Consider the following 24,736-nt stretch of genomic DNA (forward strand, 5'->3'; position numbering starts at 1 on the left):
AGAATATTAAGGATAAACTTAACAAATGTATTATTCTAGATAATTAATAAACTACAAAGTTATATTTTATAATATTCAACAGTGAATGTCGAGTTTTTGAGTGGTTTGAGTATGTGAAATTAAATGAATTTATACTATGTTACTCAACGAGATTTAGGAAATAGTATTATGAAATAACAAAAAAAAAGGACACCGTATTGAGTTCCACGTAATATAATGGATAGTAAAACATTAAGAAATTCTCTGAATCACACAGCGAGCCCGCATTCAGCAGAAATGAGTCATTGAGCAAGTACACTCATACAAAATTTTGTCGACGACGCGAGAACAAGTTTGTATAGTTTTAAACGCGCAGCGCATCGTTTTTAAAATGATGCTAAACAATAATAATAATCCATGACAATAAAATTACGAGGAAAATATGTTTATTTTAACAATAGGAAAGTCTACAGCACACAATACATTATATTTACTATTGCTGACTATGAATTCAAAGAGAATTATAGGGGAACAGACAATTTATGCGTAATTTAAAAATGACTAATTATAGACATTAAACGCCCACTTTTTAAATTATACTGCAACGTCTTAAATACAAGAGATGCGACCATAAAGAGCAATTAAAATTTGACATTTAAATGTGAGTGTGACATTTAGAACACATTGATCCCTTATTAAAAGAGATATGTTTCCACTTTATCCAATATTTTTACACTTACATTAGATGAAGTAATATTTATGTACGCGTCAATGAGTACATATACAAAACTCAGTATGCATAAAATTAATAATTATTATATACTACTAGTTTGTGCGTAATAAATTAGTAAAAATAATGTTATTTATTTAAAAATAGTATGAAAAAAAGTTATATTATTACATTTAACTAAACCCCCCTGTTAAATCATAAAATGTCATTATTAATATTTATTAATTTAAAATTAAAAAAAAACGACAAGTTGATTATAAAAATAATCTCATATTTTTTTTATGTAAATATAAAGTATACAGACGGACAAAGTCAAACGATAAGTATAATGTCAAATAAATTGAGAGATAAAATTAGGATATCGACCAAAACATTATATGATTTACTCAATTTCATATAAAAATAAATTCCTTTCAAATAAACTTTACAAGGTATATAATTTATATAATAGTATATAATACCACAATCCTTATCGCACTATATTGTATATACATTTATACATTCGCTTGTAGGTGTACCCATTGTGGTTAGTAGATAGCCAGAGTTACAGGTATGACTCTAAAAAGCGACTTATCCCATTTAAAAGTGTTTCTTAAAAACTCCACTTTCATATACATAGGTATATACATATATATTGATCACCTATCTCATGAATCAATATTTTATATATACAATGGATAGCAAAACGACATCCGCGTAGCCATTTTATGATACGGTTTCGGTAGCGAAAATGGTAGCCAAACTAATCATCAATGTAATCAAGGAATCCGTAATTTATTATCGAATTTCCATATTACTGGAATATCCGCTTTGTTATTGTTTTTGAGATATCTAGGATACTCAGATCAATAAATAGATCAGAATTGGTTTAATTTAGCAATTACTGAACTGATGTGCGAAACATGCATGGACATCGATTGTCGAAGGATAATATTGTCACTACTGCATGAATATTTGTGTAATAAAATTAATATGCTTTCACGCCCATGTGATTTTTTTTACGCTCAGAATTCATGCTGATGTTGCATAAAACTATATAGTGTGTGTATAATTCCTTTAGATGAAAATTGAAATTAATTTTAATTTCGATGCTCATGTTTTTTGAATAATATTATTTTTCGTGTAATACGCGCAAAGCGTGTCCATCACGCCATTGTTAATCGTAGCATTAAGTCCGATGAAAAGGGGGTAAATTTATAATGGATTAATATCACATTTAATGGGGTGGCTGATGGGCATAGACAATGCTAATAAAAATAAAATAACTGTCTATAGAGATTATAAGTACGATACAAGCGGGTGCTATGGCCAAAAATCATATTTTAAATGGCTGCTCCTTGAATTGTCAAAGTATCGCATAAACGTACTGAATCAAATGATAGGTTTGTGCTAAAATTGTTGTAATTATCTTATTCGAATACGAGTTGGTGTTAACCGTAAAAAGTAATTGCAACGTACGAGTACGTCTTCATTTTTTAAAGCGCGCCACGTTAATTATTTAGAATCAACCGAATCTAATTCGTAATCAGGTTTAACGATTTAATTTCAGGAGTTATTAACTTTTATTATTTATGGATTTTTTTAGTAAAAACATGTGCGTTGATTTTATATCGTAATTACTATATTTGCATTTTCGATCAAATGCATCATTAATTAAATGGAACAAGTCAGTGTGCGCATGCGCAGAAAAATAACACTAATATTGAATTATGACACAATTATATGTTTAAATACGATTTAATCGCATACAAGCTATCTAGTAAAGTGTAATTTTCATGGAGTCATTTTTTAATTTAGAATAATGTACCTGTATGTATATTGTATACACACATACTTTTTCGGTTTACAGATGTTTTTCCTTGAACTTGAATATCTCACGGTTGCCATATGTTTGAATTTAACACAGCATAAACGTTTTCAGGTTTTTAACCCGCTTTATGTTTAGAGTGTGAATATTTTTAACATTTATAATTGCCGTAAGATTAATCAGTATTTATGACGTATTTATTCTATACTTACAAAGATTTAGTATATAATAATTACTGTGTAACTGTTAATATATTAATTAGCAGCAATTACGCGAATAACTTCATGACGTATTTTAATACCTATATACGAAAATTGTTTGTTAAATACAGTTATCTATATACTAATGGGAACACATTTTAAAATCCAATCATTTAATGAAAAACGTATTTTACCGCAAACTGAATAATTAAAAACATTCTGCGATTACTGCGAAAATACTGGATCATTTTGTATTTGTTATAAATCGCTTATTTGATGTAGTGTTTAAATGTAGCTCCAGTTTATTTCAATGTTCAGCACAGAACTATTATATTGTCAGTTAGTAATTGGTCGTTATAAAAAAACTGAGCCGCAAGAACTCATCCGACGATGGATATTATAAAAGTAATAATGCAAATGAAATTCTGAACGCAAAGTTGAAAGACTCCTCAACCTTGAAGTGCGGGTAGAAAAACAGCGATTCACTCCCGAAACGAAAATTTCGCATGATTCGAGTTTGTTACAAAAAATGGCGTGTGCATGCATTTAGATTGCTCATAATTTAGCAAATTGCAGAAATAACCACTTGGCGAAGCGAATACTTTCGATTCCCTAAATAATATCAAATCAAATCAATAAAACGTTAGATTAAATAACTAACATTTCAATGAATGCCTGTGCCGTAATGATAGCTAGTAATAACAGTAATCTTCAAAACCACCTCTAATTAGTTATACTACACCAAAAGTATTTTCCACATCACTTAAAAAATACTCAAAAGATAAAAGTCTATTATTATTAGTTGAATATGGCGCCACTATGAAATCGTGTAAATTTCTTATTACTTAGTATAGCAGCATATTTTTTAGATGAAGATTAAACTACTGTAGATTCATGATATAATAACTGATCGACTGGTTGTAATAAACAGTTTTTGTATCGGTTAAGATTCAGGTTTTGTTAATTGCCTATTGAAATTGCAATAGCTAGTAATAAAATTTGTACAACTATTCGATCATCAAACCAAATAGTTTTAAATTGTACATAAAAAAAAGAGTTATTGTGCATCTTATAAAGAATTCCGTTTTATTACTAAATTTGTAGAATGTTAATGGGGTTTGCATATCAATTTAAATTGTACCATAAAATATAAGCTAATAATTAAAGTAGCCTAATAACCAAATATTAAAAAATCTTTGAAAAACTTGCATAATTAACTACATTTTTTGTATGTTTTTTAATAAAAGTATAACATTCATCGCTGCGCCTCCAAATATTGCATATAAATTCATACGGTTCCCAAAGAAAAATAAAGATTTTTATAAATGCTTCTACCTTATGAATGGGGATACGGATATTTAGCGATAAATGCAAAATAAGAGCGTAAAATTTGTAAAAAAGGATGTACTATATTCAAAAAAATATATAATATATTTATTATAAGCTCGATTTTATTATAATAATTCATCCGAAAGATTAGGAAAACCTAATATAATCACTAATTCCGATCTTCCACACGTCATAGAAATTTTAAAACACTAGAATTTATTTGGGATTTGATCCCAGGTCTTTCAAGTATTAGTCTATTGTGCTAATAATATGAATCTTTATGAAAAGAATCTTTAAGAAACGACCACTGAATGGCCAACTATTGCCCCTCCCTACAAAAGCTGAAAAGCCCTATGTTTAACTCTACAAAAGCTGAAATTACGTACCTACAGCCCTAGTTTATACCCTACGTTTAATTTGCTTACTAGCTATAACATATGAGAAAGACTATCTTGTATCAGGATTGACCATATCGTGTTGCAGAATTTCACATCTACAGTTTTATGAAAGTAGTAATTTATTAGTATAATATGCTGTATCTCCAAATAAATCTCGGTATTTTTATATTAACGCTCGATAACTCGTTATCGAGCGTTCCTACTGCGACGGCGACGGCACGATTTTATTGCTTTTGACGTGGATTTTTGACTTCTGAGAAGTGATTGTTTTTGCGCCCTCCTATTGACCAAAATTTGATTCGAATATAGTTTGACCAATACTCTCATATTAGAACTCTATAGTAATATCTATAAAAATAAAAATAATAAATCATATGTTTTAAACAGTGTCATATTAAAGTGCAGACAAAATATAGAGCAATATACTAAATGCGACGTCTGTCTGTAATTCATCTGCTCTATATCCCGAGTTCTGAGAGATAAATTGGCTTAATTTGTATTTTAGACTTGACCTAATGAAAGTTAATAAAATAATTAGTTTTAGAACTTTCATTAGGTTAGGTTTGGGTTTGAACAGCAAATTGAGTTGTATATAAATTTTAGGGCTCCATATAATTTCACTAGCGCCTATCAGTAAATTATGTTTTTGCTAGTAGAAATATATATCTACTGCTGAAAATGTATTTGGACCAGTGAAAATATAACCTCACTGAAAAATACACATTCACTGTAACATTTATACATCGCATCTAAATAAATAATGATAAACATTACATTACAACTATATATGTATATTTTTACTAGCACCTGCCAGATAAATTATATTTTCACTTGTAAAAATATATGTATCTACCGGTGAAAATGTATTCCGATATGATTTCACTGAAATGACATATTTAAAAAAATATTTTCTGAATAGATTCGAGACTGTTTTCTTAGATTTTCTAAGAGGGATAACTCGAGTATTTCTGGTTTAGAATCAGGAACGTCATTTCAGCTTTTTTAATATTTTAATTTTATTAATATTCATAGTGTTAAATTAATTAACATGCATTTTCTGGCCAAATTCAAGGGGGGAAACTGCCCCCACCAGCCCTTCCCAAATGACGTACCTGGATTTCCCATCAAACAATAATATATTTATATTTAAGAAAATTGTCGCCAGAATTAGTGGAAAAGTTCAGAAAGATGATTTCACAGTGGATATCCTAAGACAGGGGTCGGCAAAGTGCGGCTCCGGAGCCGCATGCGGCTCTTTGGCTCCTTGAGTGCGGCTCTGGCACAAATATCCACGGGCTTGGGCACTAATTCTGGTCAAGTGTCTTTTCCATGCAACGTTGAATGTGTGCGTGAGCGTTGACGTAGTACCTGTTTCGTCCGGTAGGGGCGCAGCGCAGCGTAGTAGTATGACAGCTGTCAATCTGCGTATTTGGCGGCTACAGAAAAGCCGGCCAAAAGTATGACCAGTGTCAGAAAAGGGTTTGTTGTCATTTTGAAAGAAAAAAAATAATCACGAGATATTGGTTTATCATTGCATTATTCACCAAGAAGCACTTTGTGCGCAGACATTTCCGAAAGAAATTAGTAAAGTTATGGGATTAGTGATCACGATCATCAACTCCATTGTAGCTAAAGCTCTTAATCATCGTCAATTCAAAGAATTTTTAGTTAAAATGGAGAGTGAGTACGCTGATCTTTTGCTTCATAACAAGGTTCGATGTGTATCAAGAGGGAACGTTTTAAAACGTTTCGCGTCCCTATTGCCAGTAATTAAAGCATTTCTCCTTGAGAAGGGTGTTCACTATCCAGAACTTACAGACAATCAGTGGATCCAAAACTTTCATTTCATGGTAGACGTTACGTCTCATCTAAATCAGCATAACCGTAAACTACAAGGGAAAGGAAATACAATTTTTTCGATGTTAGAAGAAGTCACTTTATTCGAAAACAAATTATCCTTTTTTGCTCAAGATTTTGAAAGGGAAACATTGTTTCACTTTCCGAGCCTGCTGAAGTATCGCCAAGAAAATAATTCCTCTTTTGATAAACACCATTTCAAAACAACAATTTTAAATATGAAGGAAGCATTTCTCAGTAGTTTTCAGGAGCTTAAAAACAGCAAAGCGACCTTAGCATTCGTCAAAAATCCTCTTAATGCTATAATAACTTTTTTTTTAATTTTCTCCTTTTGGCATTGACATTGTAACTTTGAAATACAATTGCAGGATTTAAAAAACATGTAAATATGGAGCTCCAAATTTCAACGTCTTTGTATTGATTTGGAAATATTGGAGAAGAACGAATGTGATCTTAGTTCACAACACAAGTGGTCTGCTTTGAAAGACCTGGAGAATGAAGACATGATCATTTTCAACGTCTGGAATAGTATTCCCGACTCTTACGATCAGCTGAAAAAACTTGCGTTTGCTGTTCTTTCCCTTTTTGGTTTTACATATTCATGCGAACAATCCTTTTTAAGCATGAACTTTATCAAGAGTAAACTGAGAAGTTGTCTTATTGATGAGAACCTGGAATCATTCCTAAAATTAAAAACGACAACATATATACCTGACTTACTGAAACTTTCCAAGGAGATGCAAGGATATTGTTCGCATTAAGTGTTTGTCAGTCATTGTCATGATTTACATTTATGGATACCTTACTTTCATATTTTTGTTTATCAACGAATAAATCTTTATTAAGTGTGAAATCAAGTTTTATTCAGTATATCCGTAATTTAATGAAGGTCTAAAATTATAATAAAGGTTTACTAAATTAAAAAACAGATTTGGCTCTTAGAACTATTTTGAATCGTTGTAATGTACATATTTGGCTCTTCGGCCAATAAGTTTGCCGACCACTGTCCTAAGACAACATTTATAAATTTCCCCCTAATTTAAAAAAAGGTTACATAAGTTAAGTTGTTTTTTTTAATTATCTCAAAAAACAAATTTACATCAATAGTCTACAAACGTTACAAACTAATGGAAATATTTGGGTTAAAATTTATAAAATAAAACATTATTTTCCACAATTTTGCAAAACAACCTAGCAAACTTATGGACCGTTCTATATTTATATGTATTCATATATGCAACATGTTTTTCTTCTTCAAAGTATATCGGGAGTCTTGACTCATATTTCCGTTTTTTCTAAAACTCATTTCCTATTCGTATTTTAATGAGATAACTCAGCTTAATGGAATTATATCAGCGTTACTATAATCTAGAAATTCAGCATATTAATATTTCACTGTTTTACCCATAGACTATTCGTTCAGCTAATTTCGGATTAAGACAACGCGGGAAATTCAAACTCGGCGATCGGCGACATCTCGTTCTTCTTTTTTGGCAATACCAGATCGTTCTCTGCGCTTTCACAGAAGAGCAGCCAGGGTTAAAGAACTGTCGGAATCGATACCGTAATCTGACCCGACTGTTGTATACAGCCGCGTTCAATTTTAATTGGCTTTAGTTCCGCGCCATGTCCCAGCACTCAAACATATATCTCAACGGTCTGTAGGACACGGATTCTTAGTACGTTCAAAAATTCAGCCCATTGACATAGTCGGTTGCATAACACGAATTTAGGAGCTACGAAGAAAAATTGCAAAGCGTAACAGCGATCGGGTGGATCGCCGTTCACCTCTAATTAAAATAAAAAAAACTAATTAAGATGTTTCAATTGAAAGAGGGTGCAATTACAAGTCTGGCGCTTAAGTTGGTCAATAACCGATCCGCAGATAGAAAGGTATAACATTTTGGAATTCCAACTTCCATAGATTTTTGCTTCAGTAAAGAATCAAATTAAATTTCAATTACTTCTATTTGTAAATTGTCATCAATGGACAGAGGCGAAGTAAAAAGATAAAACTGCAATTCGCAGTTTTTGAAATCGGAAAATCTTCTGTCGAGCTCCAACTTCAACAAATTAATTTGACGATTATATTCCTCAAATTTCAAAGAAGGCAATTTCAGCAGCAGAGATTGGCAACTGTCAAAATGACTAGCATTCATTTTCACCAGAGTGAATTTTTTTGTTATAAAATGTTAATATTATCAAACAGTTTGGTAACAATTTGATTTTTGCCTTGCATAATAAGATTAGGTTGTCAACAGAGAAAGCCGCACTGCTATCTTTTAACTTGGCATATTTATATTTTTTCGTTTCCAAGCAATTCGAAAATTGTTTTAAGAACTTATAACTCGAATGGCATCGAACTTCCGTATAATAGGGTAAATCTGTGTTTTCACGCTCTATGTCTACTAGAAATGAAGCAAATTGGTGTTGACAAAGCCTACGTGCTAGATTAAAATTTACTATTTTAGTGACTATTTTTAACACATGTCCGATATTTAAAACTTTTAAACATAATTCTTGCTGGTGAATAATGCAATGAAAATGATCAAAATAATTGTTACAACGTTCTTTGCAAATACCACTACCTGACCCCCTCCATGAGGTCCCTGTTTAGAATTCACGTCAAAAGCAATAAAATCGTGCCGTCGCAGTGGAAACACTCCGAGCGTTCCCACTGTAACGGCGCAGACACGGTTTTATTGATTTCTGTAATGGGATAATTGTTTTTGCGCCTTATTGCTCAAAATTCGGTTTGAATACAGGTTGACCAATACTATCAGAAGTCCTTAATAATATAGTTAAGGATAACTATCATATTTTCAAAACATAATGAAATATCGAATTGCAGATACACTATGGAGCAATATGTGAGATACGACATCTGTCTATACTTCTTCCGTTTATTTTTCTATGGAAGTAGAGTTGGCTTAGTTTGTATTTTGGACTTTACCTAATGAAAGTTCTAAGATTGTAATTAGTTTTAGAACTTTCCTTAGGCCAGGGGTTCCCAACCCCGTGTCCGCGGGCGTCATGACGCCCGCGGACCGATTTGTGTGCGCCCGCCACTATTCAACCGCAATAGAATTTTTTTTACAAACACTAAATAAAAATTTATATTATTTTTATTTATGTTATGCCTCCACTACACTCTCTCGAAGTTGTCCGAACGAAACTACAACTGAAGTCGGCCGAGATCGCCGACTTCGAGTAGCGCTCCACACTCTCGGGAATTTCGTACACGCGCGCGCTTTCCGGCATGGATGACGTATAGACGGCAGCTGTCACTGTATTATAACTACATGCGTGTTTTGAACACCAAAAAAATCAAAACGGCAAATGGCAAAAAGGGAATCTTTCTTTTTCTTTAATTCCTCCACCGGAATTTTATTTGTTAATTGGTTTAGCACCCAGACATCGTGGACTATTTTTGTCTTTGTGCCCTCTATTATTTGGGTCCCAAATACATGGCTTCGACTGAAGTAGTTCTAAAAAACAGATCGTTTGCTCCTGTGATCACATTGTACCTCCCATCATAATAATGAATGAAATAAAAATTAAATAGAACCGAGCTACTCGTTCAGTATGCGAACCACCATGCCATTATCTCTCTTACTCTCGTCACTTAACACGCGAGAGAGCGAAAGGGGAAGTATCTCGCCACTCGCTTTTGATACGAATTATCCACTCAAATCTGAAGTAAGAAAGAAAAAAATAAATCAACTAAAATTAATTCTAATCGCCCAACAGACTGTTTTCATTAGACGTGTAAAAAATTCTAAAAAAGCCACTATTGCTTCTTTCAAAATTTCTCACATGCTCGCAAAGAAGAAAAATCTTTTCCAGGATGGTGAGATGTTATAAGAAGCATTTCTGACTGGTGCCAATTGTTTGTTTGAGGGATTTTCTAACAAACGTGAGTTTATGTCAGCAATTCAAGACTTACAGTTGTAAAATAACACCGTCACAAAAAGAATACATGCAATTTCAACAGATATGCAAACTCAGGTAAAGACTGACTTGGAAATATGTGACTGGTTCTCACTACAATTCGACGAGTCAACAGATATATCAGACACCGCACAGTCAGCAGTTATGGTGAGAATGGTATTTAGTAACTTCAAAGTAAAAGAGGATCTGTTGCAAATATTACCAATGAAAGGACAGACAAAGGGTGAGAATATTTATAATACATTCAGAACATACGCCAAGTCGATAAACATGCCCTTGCACAAGCTGTCTGCGATAACCACGGATGGGGCACCAGCAATGATTATTCCCCTCTGCAAGAAAGATATATCATTTTTAAGGTTTATGTCCTACCACAGTATTACCCATCAGGAAGCTCTGTGTTGTAAAATGCTGCCCTTTGAACACGTTATGAAAATAGTAACAAAAATAATCAACTCTATTCGAGCAGCTCCATTGCAACACCGACTTTTCAAGGCCCTGTTAGAAGATACTGAAGAAAAAGAACATGATCTTATTCTGTATACTGAAGTACATTGGCTCAGTAAAAGTAAAGTTCTTACAAGATTTGTGAGCTTAATTGAAGAAATAAAAACATTTATAAACGATAAAAATATAATGAACTAACTGACTCTTGCTGATTGGTGGATTTGGGTTTTTTCACAGACACCGTGGAAATATTGAATTCTTTAAATTTGGCGTTACAGAGAAAAGACAAAAATATAGCCGAAATGATAAGCTCCGTAAACTTTTTCAAAGCAAAATTTGTTTTGTTGATATAAAATCTGTAGATCAAGTCTCTCGTGCACTTCCCACATATGAAGAAAATGTGGTGCCCGCCGACCTACTGATATTTTAGAATGCGCTCTAGGATACAAAAATGTTGGGAACCCCTGCCTTAAGCCATGTTGGGCTTGATTAATTCGTTTTTGATCAGCAAATGTACGTTTCGCAACTGCCAAATTGAGTTTTATAGACATTTTAAAGTAGCATATAATTTCGTTAATCAGTTTAATTATATTTCATTAAATGACATGCACTTTTTGGCCATATTCAGGGGGGAGGCAAATGCTTCCATATGTACCATAACGTCCATGTCTAGGAATTGCAATACCAGTAGTACCGATACCGATATTGGGGCAAAAATTAACCTTTGATACTACATGTATTACGAAATATCGGTAGTACCGAATTTTTTCTTAAATTCGTACAGCTTATTTGTTGAAAGCAATATCTCAAAGTCTAAGTCCTACGAAAACAACCTAACCTAAGTAGCGTTATCGGCGTAGGATATTAAAGTTGAATATTATTATGCAGTATTTCCTTTTTTTGTATAATATTTACATTAACAGTTATTTTTCAGTGAAGGAATATATTCACAAATGTCCAAATACATTTTCACCAGTATATATACTACTACTAGCGAAAATATAATTTAACTGCTAGGCGCTGGGGAAATTATATGCGGCTTTAAAATGTCTATAAAATCAATTTGACGGATGCGAAACGTAGATTTGCTGTTCAAACACAAACCTAACCTAGTCATAAATGTCGGCAACTTGAGTCGAAATTTGACCTGCTTGTTAATTATATTTCCTTAAAAAAAAACCACGAAGACGACAATCTATCTTCAAAGAAAATATCCTGACTCTTGAATCCTAAATTTTTTTCGTAAAACTCGCTTAAACTTTGCAATAAAGCGTTCAGTTCGACTTTGAATGAATGGACATCTATCAGATTTGCCGACTAAACAACATTTAAAGATACTAAACATAATTTGACAATTAGGTATAGTTGTAATATAATAAAATAATTTACAAAACATTATCACCCAAGCTGGATCGTAGTAAACATTGAAAGGAATAATGATATATGTAATTGGAATATTTAATATACAGAAACAATAATTACCAGGGTATTCGAATGTTTGGGTATTGCTAATTACTAAACATAGTGAAACATTCGAGCGCAATCCGATTATTTTTTCGTTACCAATTAATAATAATGTCAATACCGGTATAGACTCTCGGTAATACTGGTATTATTGCAATCCATAAATATAGCACATCTATTTTTACAAGTGTTCAAAATTCCGAATCGCATATTCACGAGGTTAAGCTATTCTTAAGGAACAGAGTTCAAAATTTAGAGTTAAAACTCCAATTGTAGTAAGTTGATTGTACTAATATCAATGAGTTTATCCAAGGTTAGGTCAGCATCTTAGATTATATCAGAAAGAAAAGGACAGTGGATCTATGTTTTAGAATTTATCTCATCAATACAGAAATCTCTTTTCAAAAAAATGACAGTTTTGCATATTAACTCCATTTTGGTCAAGCACTTACATTGGAAGTTTGCAATAATATTGGCCTCTATTTTATTTCAGATTGGTAACTTAGCCAAGACAGATTGTAATATTTCAGTTGCATTCATAATGATGACTTTGTGATCTTGCGTGGAAAGACCTATCTCATGCATATAGTGAAAAATTTCTACCAACTAAGATAGCACATAGAAAAAATTCTTTATGTTAAAATGTTAATTAGTAAAACTTCTTTCCATAGTTTTAACAAGCACTTCAAGACTTTTCCTCTTGAAAGCCAATGTACTTGTTTATGATGGAAAAGCATTTAATATTCTGCTCTAATTATTTTCTGATAAACTTGATAACTTTTATGGCTTGAATACTCCGGATTAAGATCCCTGGGAAGATGCTCATTTGATCTATATTTCTGCATCAGTAATAAAGAAACCATAATAACGTACTTTGCTCATAACTATTAGCAGACAAATTAGAAACCATAACACAATTATGAATACAATATTTATCTCCATCCTACAAATAAAACTGTTTCTTAATTTTCCAAGTTAGTGATAATTATCATCCTTAAAAACAGTTCCAATTTATTAAATGAGACAAAAAATTATAATTATATTGGCGAGTATAAAATCTATACCATACCAAAATTATAAGCTATGGATTCCTTCTATAGCTTGTTTCTTTTCTATTTAAAAGTATTGAGTGGATTAAATCCTAATTCCTAACAATAGTTATGAACTCAACAACATATAATTATTGTAAAACTAACTTCATTAAAACAAGAACGACTTATAATTTAAAAAAATATAATTAGCAATCCACACTAATTTTATAAAATTATTGTTTAAGAATATTTTAGGCACGTCAACATACTAGATATCAAGAAAATTCTAATTACACAGTCTGACCACAAATGGATCAAAGTATCGTTGGACCTATCGTATTTCTCGAAATTTGATACCAATGATTTCATTTATCTTTATGTATACAGTATACTCATTGGGAATGTAAAAAAAGACAAGTTTTGACCTGAAAAAAATATTTTATTAGTTTATTTAATTTTTTCAGCACCCCAGATGTTGGTGGGGATGACCATTACAAAAGTTCTGATGTTACAATTGAAAGAAAAAAATCACAAACATAAGATTTTATATCTTTCCAGTGTCGAAAACTGAGGGGGGGAAATCGCACAAATAGAAAACGTACATATAACCATTTAATCTTTCTCTCAAAGCACTCACACTAATAAGAGATGCAATATTAAATGGAAATTAATCTTTGCTAAAAATGCTTGCTTCTTTATGTTTCATAAATAAGCATGCCACAATCGGCGGTTGTCATCAATAGAACAATTTTATCGTTGTAAAATCAACCTAAACTGACTTAAGTGTCAAAAAATAAATATCTCCTACAAACTAAATGTCAAGTTTAACAATTTTTGGCAATAATACACTTATCAACTATTACTTTTAGTCGCCGTTCTTCGATTTAAATTAATAATTTCAACATATTTTTGCAACAATTTATTTACAACAAATTTATAAACATCTGTTTTGAATAACAATATTGCATCTCTGTTTCACACATTCAAACAATTACAATGATTCATTGAATATTTATTTGTATTCAAACACCATATAGAAAATAATTAAAAAAGCAAGAAATAAAAATAAAGCTAAAGATTTTTTTTAAATATTTGTTTTTATATTATAAATATAACAACTAAACCTAGTTATGTAACATGTAATATACACTTATTTAGAAATTATATAAATAAGATACAACTTATATCTCTTTTTCAACTTCAACAAATTCGGTGGAAACTAACAAGCAAGTACGTCTTTATAAGTCAGTCGTAATAAAGCGATTACTTATTTTTTTGTATTTTCATATAAATTAAATAATTGGACCCAACTAGTTACTAAAGAAAGCTTATTAATTAAAACCAAGTAATTTACAATTTTTTCAGAATATTAAGAATAAAATTAAGCGTAATAAATCGTAAATTATGCATTGACTTAGTATGACGTTATTGGAACTGATAAAATTTAACTTTATCCAAATATCTTCAGAAAAATATTAACTTTTATTATAAAAAATATTTTGGCAAATTATTATGTAAAAAATATGACGATAAAAGATGACACAAAAGTGCAGCAGATACCGAATACGTTCGCAGCATCGATTCTAAAGCCTCTGGGAGTATCACAGTGCTGTGGGTAACAACCTGAATAGGATTCAGAGGCTCCTTCGGCGAAAACTGCTAATCGCATTCGTGCATCTGCAACAATCTGCATCTCGATCATCGGCGAATTAGACTACGAAAGCTTTCAGAACGTTGCTGACCTTGCATTTGCAAATGGGACAACGCTTAGTCTTAACCCAAACTTTCAGGGAGCACTTGTAACAACAGCAAATGTGACCGATGCGTCCATGGGCGAAGATGCCAGACTTGCGCTCGACCATGCAGATCATGCACAGATCCGAATCAGAATTTAAAGCGGTCTTAGTAGACACTAGAGTCTCGGAAGTGTTCGCAGCCATGATCTTCTTCAAAGCAATATTGGCTTCGTTGTCGGAGTAATTACCGTGATTATCGCGTATCATGTCAATTTCATTTATGCTAAGGGCTATGCCCGGTTCGCTCATGGACTTGGACGGCATTGCGGGAAACGAAATATTAGGCTGACTAAATGACAACTGGTCTTTGGGAACTAAATCGAAGCATTCGTCGCCTTTCATTCTTTTAGCGCTGATTTCATCCAAGTCTTCGATTGTTCTTTTCCTGTTGGGAATAGAGATGTCGTTCTCGTCTTTCTCGCTCGTCTCTTTTGAAGTTTTGTCTTCAGCGTTGACGGTCTTTAAAGGGGTATTTTTAATTTTGTTTAAATCTAAACGGATGGAATTATTAACAATATTCTCGCTTTTTTTTAAAGACACTGGAATATTTTTAAAATCTATATCTAAAGCCTTAACCTTATCCTCAGATCGTTTGATTACATCGAGATACTTTTTAAATCTTTCAGCTTTGGGACGTTTGCGTTTCGGCCTCGGCGGGAAGAAGTCTTTACGCTCCTATTAATAAAAAAATATATTAATTTACATACTTCTTCACTTTTTTTTAGACGAAAACTTGTCGTTGAATAATATTGATAGTGCTTGTTACTACATACATATTCCATTTTCTTTATATACCGATATGATACTAGCGACTTAGTTAATAAGTTTTAGTCGTTTCCACTCGCCTTCTCTGTGGATTTTGTTTTAAATATACAAACATTTTTATTTAAAATTTCTAATACAGTACCAATTTTTTTTTAGTAATTGCTAATATTAAATATTAAGCAATTATTGTCGAACGAAGTAAGAATTATAATTATTTTTAAATTTAAATTTAGGACCCCTTGTATGATAATTGAGACGCATTTATTCAATGCGCAATTTCCCTTCTTAACTTGATAAACATCAGTGGGAAAAATGATTTTGTATTTGATCTAAGTTTTCCTTTTGGTACTACGGATATTATAGATAATTTACCTTATAGCATTCCACACAATAACGAAACGGAGTGTTATGCTCTATTTTGCATTCGGCGCAAAGTGAATAGCCGCACTTCTTAGGCATTAGTTCTATATCGGAAGTCGACAAAGACTCTTCCGAATCTGCAGAAAGCAACTCTCCATCATCGAGCACAGCAAAGCTGATGACAGTCGTTGCGATGATGTTCTGTAATATAAAATGAGCATTCATCAACCGCATCTATAATCATCACTACGTCGTATGCAAATAATAAATATACTAACATCATCGGTGTCGGAAGAGCCGTTCCCGTCGATTATCTGCATGGGAACAGCTTTATTTTTTTCTTCGCTAGAAGAAACCACATCATATTCGATGACCGATCCAGCATCATTGTCCGTGGACCATTCGGAATCACTGGTGTCCTTAACCAAATCTATAATGGGTTATAATTTTAATAGTAGTCGTTCAAACTTAATGAAATTGAATACAAAAGCAATTCATGAATTATATCAGGGGTTTCTAAAATAAGAAAATCCCATTACATGATTTTTAAATTATAATTATATCTTCTATGCGTTTAGGGTGAATCTGTAGAAATCACACATTAGCCGGAAGAATTTTAAAAGGGGATGGTAATTGATGTTTTTTTTAAATAGAAACCTCCGATTTACAATACTAAATTAATAATAATGTTATAACACAATGCATATTGTAGTTTTTTTTTCTTTTTTTTTAATTTTCAATTGTTTTTATTGTATGTTTTTTACATTCTTTTTGTAATTTTTCTTTTCATTTTGTTTTATTTCAGATATTTTTTGTTTTATTAGATCTTTTCATCTTTGCATTCTTTTTATTATGTTTTTTTTTTCTTCTTTCAAATGCATATTTTTTTGTGTAAATTTAATGCTATGATTAACTATATTGGACATATAACTAATTATAAACCAAGAAAGGAAGTTGCGAAAGATAACAATGTCAAACCACAACTGATTAAGAAGCAGTGCTTTGTTATGTTGAGTTAAATTTTCATAAAAATATACATCGGTTATTTACATCTATGACGCAAATTCAAGCTGATTCAATAAAATATTAGTGATAGTGACTATGCATAAATCAAGCACTGTTATTAATCGTGCGTCTCTGATGAAATGTTAAATCATGATAATGCCAACAATAACGCATATTTCATCCGTTGTCTCCTACCAGTTTCCTTTCCCTGAATACTAAGAGAGCTTTCCGACCCGTCGTTATCAGAATCTTGCGACGATTCACTTTCCAATATATAAAAATATTTTGGCTGTGATACCAATTTCTCTTGCTCCCGAGGGCGACTTTGATAGTATCCTGTAAGAGAAATAAAACACAAATTAAAACTATATTTTCCTCATAAATAAACAATCAACAATTTATCACAAGCAAGCATCGACATGTTCGCGTCAACGAGTCATAATGATATCGATATCAATTAATTTCAAATTAAGGGGGGTAATCTGGAGTATGCTTTTCATTAATAGATAATTAATATATTAAAATTGCTCATCGTGACTTGACAGGTTATTTCTATAATAATAAAAGCGTCTTTTCAAAGTGTTCTTTGATGACCTTTTAGTAGAATTAAGTTATGAATTTACAATTAGTCAGAATTACAACCGAGCTGTGTTAACCACTTCATCCTCGGGATTATTTTTTAAAAATGATTATAAAAATAGATTTTTTTTAAACTAGAATCCAAGCTTGGGAGGATAAAAAGAATGGTATATTACGATATTCTGAAATTTAGCCGAAAGTCCATTACAAATAATTTTTAACTACATTGCTGCTCATTTTTTTTAGTGGCAAGTTTATACCTGTACTTGTTGAAAATGGATATTTCAAAAATACCATATAAGACGATGCTCACATATGCCTGTGAAATTTGGTTCAATTAACTATTACAATTCCAACAGCACTACATAAATGGCATGATTGGTTTTCCTGTTACGGTATAATGGTATAGGGTAAATGACAAGTAAAAAGTGCATTTATTAAATAATATATCGTCGGAATGAAATTTTAAAGTATTCAGTGGGTCTGACTAAAATATACTATTTCCTCTATTATCTTCGAGTTATGTGCAAATATATTTTTTCTATATATTCAATATTTTTATATTATTACAATTCAAATCGTCTATACAAAGAGCTATACTTTTATATTGGAATGTATTTGTTGCAAATAAGCAACTGACAATCTAGAACCTACTTTGTCACATTAGTATTGTATGATTATGTTTAATTTCGGTTGAAATGCGACTTTTAGGTGTTACTGTAGTTGACTTTATCAGTGTGACACATAGTTCGTAATGCTAGGATGTGACGATATAATCAAATATTCCATCATCATTGTGTGGTTGTATTTTTTTATCGTTGTATGTGGTAGATTATAATTAATATTTTCCTTAACTTTCAATAATTCTTTTCCTCGTGTACATACGATGGAAATTCATTGCCTGAGCATATTTAAATATGAACTATACTTCAGAACCTTTATTCTGAAATATAGTTCAGCAACTAAACTAAAATCAAAGTAAATTAAAAGTAACTAAGTGTCATTGAATACTGGCGCCGTTATAATCAACAATGCACAATGTACAGTCACTACAAACAACACTTATTTTCACACGAAAACAATTGAACCTTTCACAAGCGTCCGAAAGTTTTGAAAGAAAAACGCTTAGCGTAACTGTCACAAGATGGCGCCACGGTCGCTTCTGTGTTCAACGATGATTGTGATGCGGAGAAGCGCAATCATGCGCATTGAACGGGTGAAAACTGATCAGAACGACGATGAAGGTCAGAAGCGAAGAATATCCTGAAGTGGAACTCACCGAAAGTAGACGTACGCTGCGTCGGAGGAGTGGCTATGTGTGTGGGACCGCTCATCGCAGGCTGCGAATGACCGAGGCTTCTGAAACACCATGACGGATCGTACACCTCCATCTGGACGGGAGCCATGGTGGCAAATGAGAGTCAAACTCACCGACACCCGATGATACGCGCGAGCGTGCAAACGCCAGCGGAAGAGACGCACGAAGGGGGATCACAAGGCGGTGTTGCCACACGACAATAGTTGACTCCACGTTTTCCTCCTTTCGATTTATTTATTTTGCATTCCTTCTGATTGGTTTTAGTGAATGCGTACCATGCACACTAATTTAAAGCGTGGCATCATATTTGTTTAAATAATTATTTATTGCTATTATGATTATTTTTAATTTGTAACAGAAATCCACCTAAATTATCCAATGAAACTAGATTGTGTGTCAAAAAATTGATACCCAATGTGAATACAATTCTGAATAGCTGTGCTATGGGCAAAAATACCGACCGACGTGCATTTTAACTTTAAAAATAACTAACTTTTGTAATGATTATAAATATTATCACTCTCTATTCGGATACATTACTCTATTCCACTCTACAATACTCTAGAATTGGTGCTTTGAAGCAGGGCCAGCTCTGAGCATACGCAGATTCAGTTGCGTAGCGCCCCGCGCTTAAAATAAAAGTTTAATAAAAACAGACGTTAATAATATTTTTATAACAACATGTGAATATACAATTCATAAAGCCATAATTCATCTAAAAAAACACGATGAAATCAAAATTAAGCAAACTCTGGGGGTCGGTTTTACCGTCTTAGTCTTTGTGTCTCTTTGTAAAATTCTTATACCTAGACAAATCTGGGCTCACGCTCTACCAAAACTCCATTGTCAATTTTGCGAGGCCCTTGGAACCTTGGAACGGTAAAAGAGCTGATAGTAATAGATTTTATGCAAAACATTACTGTACATACTGACATTTTCTTTGTCTTTGGAGAATTGACTAAATTATTAAACATCGTTAGCATTGAACACAGTTTAAGGCCTGATTTTTTTTAGATTTTATTAATCTGCTAATGATAGTGCTTTAAAACAAAACATTGGCAACTATTGACAACAATAATGTTTTCATTCGCAGTAAAGGAATATCGAATACCACTTGATGTCAAAAGCGTACTTATGAGAAAGTAGCGCTTAGGTGTCTCGCTGGAAAGTATTGTAGGAGCAGTTAAAATGTTTTCAAAAGTACCGTACTTAATCTAGTATTTGAATTTATTATTATTGATTAAAAGATTGAAGCTGCCGATATCACATGTAAATTATTATTATCTATAATATTTCGCAAAAGCAGCAATACTTGCAATACATATGATTAAGATTTGTCAGAAAACGTATCTATCACCATAAGATTATTTTAATCAATAATTTATAATTACTAAAATATATGTCATTGATATCTAAAATTCGCTTTTAATAAGGTACGTCACCATTCTTACTTTTATGTGTTTACGGTTAATCTGTTTTAACGCATCGGGCTAATAATAACAAAGTAAAAAAACTCTAAAGCTTTAGATATTATGAATCCCGTTTAGACATCTAAATGCCATTTACGACAAAAACTACAAGCCATTTAAGTACTTTGTACATTGCTATAAAGTGTAATTATTAGTAGTGTACGATCTCTAAAATTTAGTGTTTATAGCAAATGCTTATCTAGACCCTAGATAAGCATCTGCTATGAAAATAATCTGATCTTCGCGTATTTCGCGATTGATTGCACAATGAAAATTTACCAATGATGCAACAGTTTGATCTGAATACAAATATAATTGTCCTATATATCATACATAATATTAGTCTTATTAGATAAAAATAAATAAAATAAAAATAAAAATAAACAACATAGTCCTTCAATTTTATGTATGAATAAAAATATTTACATCTGCAGATATCTATCGATAAAGATGAATTTAACCGTTGTATTATGCAAAGTAACGATTAAACCAGGAATGAATCGAAACAATCCGAAGAACATGGAATACATAATCATAAATATGTTTTGAAATTCATATTATCGTACTTTAGAAAGAGAGAAAATCGTGTTTTGTTTTATGAGTCTGTGGTAGAATTAGGTAATACATAAACTTATTTACATCAAATGTTGTTTTACCGTTACGATATGATATTAAAGTCTAAGGTTATGTCATATATGAAATAACGTAAGCTATTTTTACTAAAAAATTCATTTACCAGTTTCACGTTTTTAGGAATTAATAACTTAATAGTTACTTTTGTATTCCTTTATAAACGTTAAAAAAATAAAAATGAAATACATGTTTAGAATCATGGTTCTAAATTTTTATGACTGAGGAGGGAGGGTTGCTTTCGTATAATTTAAAACACATGGAAATTGATTGTATTTTTTTTAATTATAAATTTAATTTTTATTAATTTAAAAAAAGTAATAACGTGTATATTTTATATGAAGACTATTCATCATTAATATTAAAATACATATGTATATTTTTAATAATATATACTAAATATTAATTCCACGCTGTAAGGAAAATTTATTCATATGGCAGCCCAAGCGGTGACGTTGCGCTCGAGTATGAACAAGCCGTGTGACTCAACCCTCGGAAAATTTGTATGAACTATTACAACTTCCTCTCAGGTCCCAACGTGCATCTGCTTGCATATAAACACCGCAAAGGGAGTTCGGTTCCAAAGTACGACGAATACATAATAAATAAAATAAACTAATTTATTTAGCGGTTAAGATATTTTAACTGATAAAACTACTAATATTATTTTTGTTGTATCTTGTTTGTAACTGGAAATAGCGAATGGGTAACTAATGATTAAATTTAATTGTGTTTTAATATTATTTCATTTAAATAATCAAAAAATATTGGTATATATTAAGTAACAGCAGTGGCTGTAAAATATATTTTTAACTTGCTTATTTTTACATATTAGTTTGAATATTAAGAAATTGCACAATTAGTTAAAATATAGTTTTAGCCATAACTGTACAGCTGTTTCCAAAGTCAATGTAAATTAGTTGAAATTCAACACATTAAAAAAATGATATTTTTGTTATTTAATTAGCACTTGTATAATAATCCATACACCTTACTTTTAGTTATTTTACAGACGTGAGAATTAAGTTTACATAGTTAAGGTGACCAGATGTCCTCATTTGAGGAGGATTGTTCTCCTTTGTCCTCCTTTTGTCCTTCTTTGCTCTCCACGAACAAAAAATTCCGAGATAACATTTTTATTTTTAGTGTTCTCCTTTGATATTTCTTGTTACCTTAACATAGTTATTGAAGAGCATTGCAAGTTAAGAAAATTAGAAGAAAGTATTATAAAATAAAGCTAAATCATGAAATGAGTAGTGAGTATTGCGAGATAGATATCATATTATCTCACTTTAGAAACATTTTGTATAAAGACAGACATTTTTAAGAAATGACAGATCGTGCAGGGAGATATGGGTCGCTACAAAAAAGATTTTTATTTATAATGCTATAAAAAATAAACAATCTCTTAATATGACAATTGTACAGTGTCCTAAGGATGCATCTATATATCTATCTACAAAACTAGCCCAAAGTAACGTTCTTGTAAATACTGATATTGAAATTTAAAATAAAACGTATTGTAATAATAAGCATATTGAATTTTTTGCAGTCGTTTACTGACAATAAATTCATACTAAACAAATTGTACCTATATAAAAAAATGTACATTAAAAATAAATATATATTATAAACAGTTAACGTAAATGAATTTAACATTTTAATAAAATGTTGATCTTTAGTTTAATACTACCAAATATTAAAATAAAAAAAAATACAAGGAAAAATGTTCTCCAAATGCGAACGGATAACGTATACAGTTATTTAGCAGTGTACAGTGGCGTTTCAAGGCATTTATATTTAAATGGTTATAATTATATAATATCGTGAATTTGTATCTCGAATAACATTTGTAAATGTAACACTGTTTTTTTATATATAAAATTAATTAAAAGGTAAATTGCTAATTAATAAATTAGCAATTTACTTAATTAAGTTATTTTAATATATAGTCTCGCGCATTTATAGAGATGAACATTTTTATTATCATATAGAATAAAAAAACATAAAATTAATAAAAATAGTAGTAAAAAGAATAACGATATCAGACACGATAGATATACCAGAGTTTTTTGAGTATTGGTTGGAAACTTGGATGGAAACACTGGTCAATTGTGCTGGTTAATTTATCTATATGTACAATAAAACAGTGACTTTTTTTACTCCAAAATAATATCCTAAATGTTTTTAAAATTATCTCAGAATGAATATCGAAAATGTTCCAATACTTTTAGAATATCAAGGGCGAATTAAACATGTCACGTGTTTAATCAGACACCGCCATACAGGTATGTTTCGAAAAGTTAGACGTATAAAAACTCTTTACAGTTAGTTCGCCATTATTATCTTCAACGCATTATATATTATAGAACATTTTTCTCAAAAATCAATAACGGAATTACGAACTTTAAAATATTTTTAACAGCCGTCATGTTAAAATAAGAATGTGGATCAGATTGGCTAACGAACTTGAGCGCCAAGCCCTCTTCAATATTTATTTATTTACTTAGATTAAGTTAGGACCATCGTGACCTAACATAATTAGAGTAATACCCAAAAAGTAATGAAACAACAAAAAATCATAAAATATCCAAATTAAATGATACGGACTGGACCAGCTCCTCGCAGCTATCATTAAGCAGGTCAATGTGTAATATCAGCGTATTAATGAGCCGGATGGTCGGATAGGCGAGTTGGCAAGTGCGGACGTCCTAGCCCCAACGGCCATCAAAATAAGTCGCGATCGTGATTCTCGAAAATGTTCCGGAACCCAAAACTGGAATTCCCCAAGAATAGCTGAATTGTCGACAGCACCTTTCAGTAATTTGAAAAAATGCATAACGTACTATTCATATCGATATTTACTATATATTTAATATGTACTATTCATATCGATATTTACTTAGAAAGCAGAATTACTCGTCGTGAAATTGCAATAATTAATTTATAATTTATTTAAGAAGGCGTTGTGGCTGCTCATATATCAATTTTTTATTATATATTTTTTTTAATACAATAATGCAGCTAATATTTATAAAATACGGCAGCAGATTTTGTCACTCATTGTAGTAATGAGTGGCAAAATCTAGATAACTATTTATTTACAGAACGACTGTTGTTGAACAATTCACCAACATTAGTTACAATTCGAAGATCTTAATCTTTATAAAATATTATTTAAAAAAAATAATATTTTTTGAAACACCATAATCTGCTGCCCTTGAGTATTACTTCATTTACCGATAACCAAATTAATGTTATAAATTTTTAAAGATCTGGTAAGCATATGGATAATAAATCACAGAAAGCCACGCTTGAACAAGATTAAACATGAAATTATTGAACTGTTGAACTACATAATGTACGCCTTTCGAAATAAACTTTTATATGTTATTGAATTTTTAAAATAATATTTGTTTATCATTCAAAATATAAATTTATAAACCTAGCAATATGTGTATTCCATTAAATAGGAATAAATAAATTTTACTTTAATTATTTTAAAATTTTACAAAAACATTTTAAGTCTAAAAAAAAAGTTTAATTATTCACAAATGATTTCAGTGATTATTATTAATTTAAAAAAAAATGGTATTTGAAACAATGTTGCCATTTAATAAT

The 24,736-nt window shown here is 31.3% G+C and overlaps 1 protein-coding gene across 1 annotated transcript; it reads right to left on the minus strand.

The window, feature by feature from the left end:
- Positions 1 to 13,611: 13,611 nt before the first annotated feature.
- Positions 13,612 to 19,193, minus strand: LOC148237924 (uncharacterized). Its single transcript, XM_088205582.1, has 5 exons — positions 18,978 to 19,193; positions 17,315 to 17,455; positions 16,393 to 16,544; positions 16,127 to 16,315; positions 13,612 to 15,664 (listed from the first exon to the last, which is right to left on the minus strand). The coding sequence occupies exons 1-5, from the start codon at positions 19,102 to 19,104 to the stop codon at positions 14,903 to 14,905; spliced, it is 1,371 nt and encodes a 456-aa protein (XP_088061708.1). The 5' UTR covers positions 19,105 to 19,193; the 3' UTR covers positions 13,612 to 14,902.
- Positions 19,194 to 24,736: the final 5,543 nt, after the last annotated feature.

Source organism: Plectrocnemia conspersa, unplaced genomic scaffold (genome assembly GCF_051122295.1).
Source record: "Plectrocnemia conspersa isolate PC_06_02 unplaced genomic scaffold, ASM5112229v1 ptg000002l, whole genome shotgun sequence".
NCBI lineage: Eukaryota > Metazoa > Arthropoda > Insecta > Trichoptera > Polycentropodidae > Plectrocnemia > Plectrocnemia conspersa.

Coding starts and splice junctions, on each gene's coding strand:
- LOC148237924 (XM_088205582.1), bottom strand. CDS start 19,104: ATGGCTCCCGTCCAGATGGAGGTGTACGATCCGTCATGGTGTTTCAGA. Junction 16,316..16,392: donor GCTCTTCCGACACCGATGAT/GTTAGTATATTT, acceptor TTTATATTACAG/AACATCATCGCAACGACTGT. Junction 15,665..16,126: donor ATTGTGTGGAATGCTATAAG/GTAAATTATCTA, acceptor TTTTATTAATAG/GAGCGTAAAGACTTCTTCCC.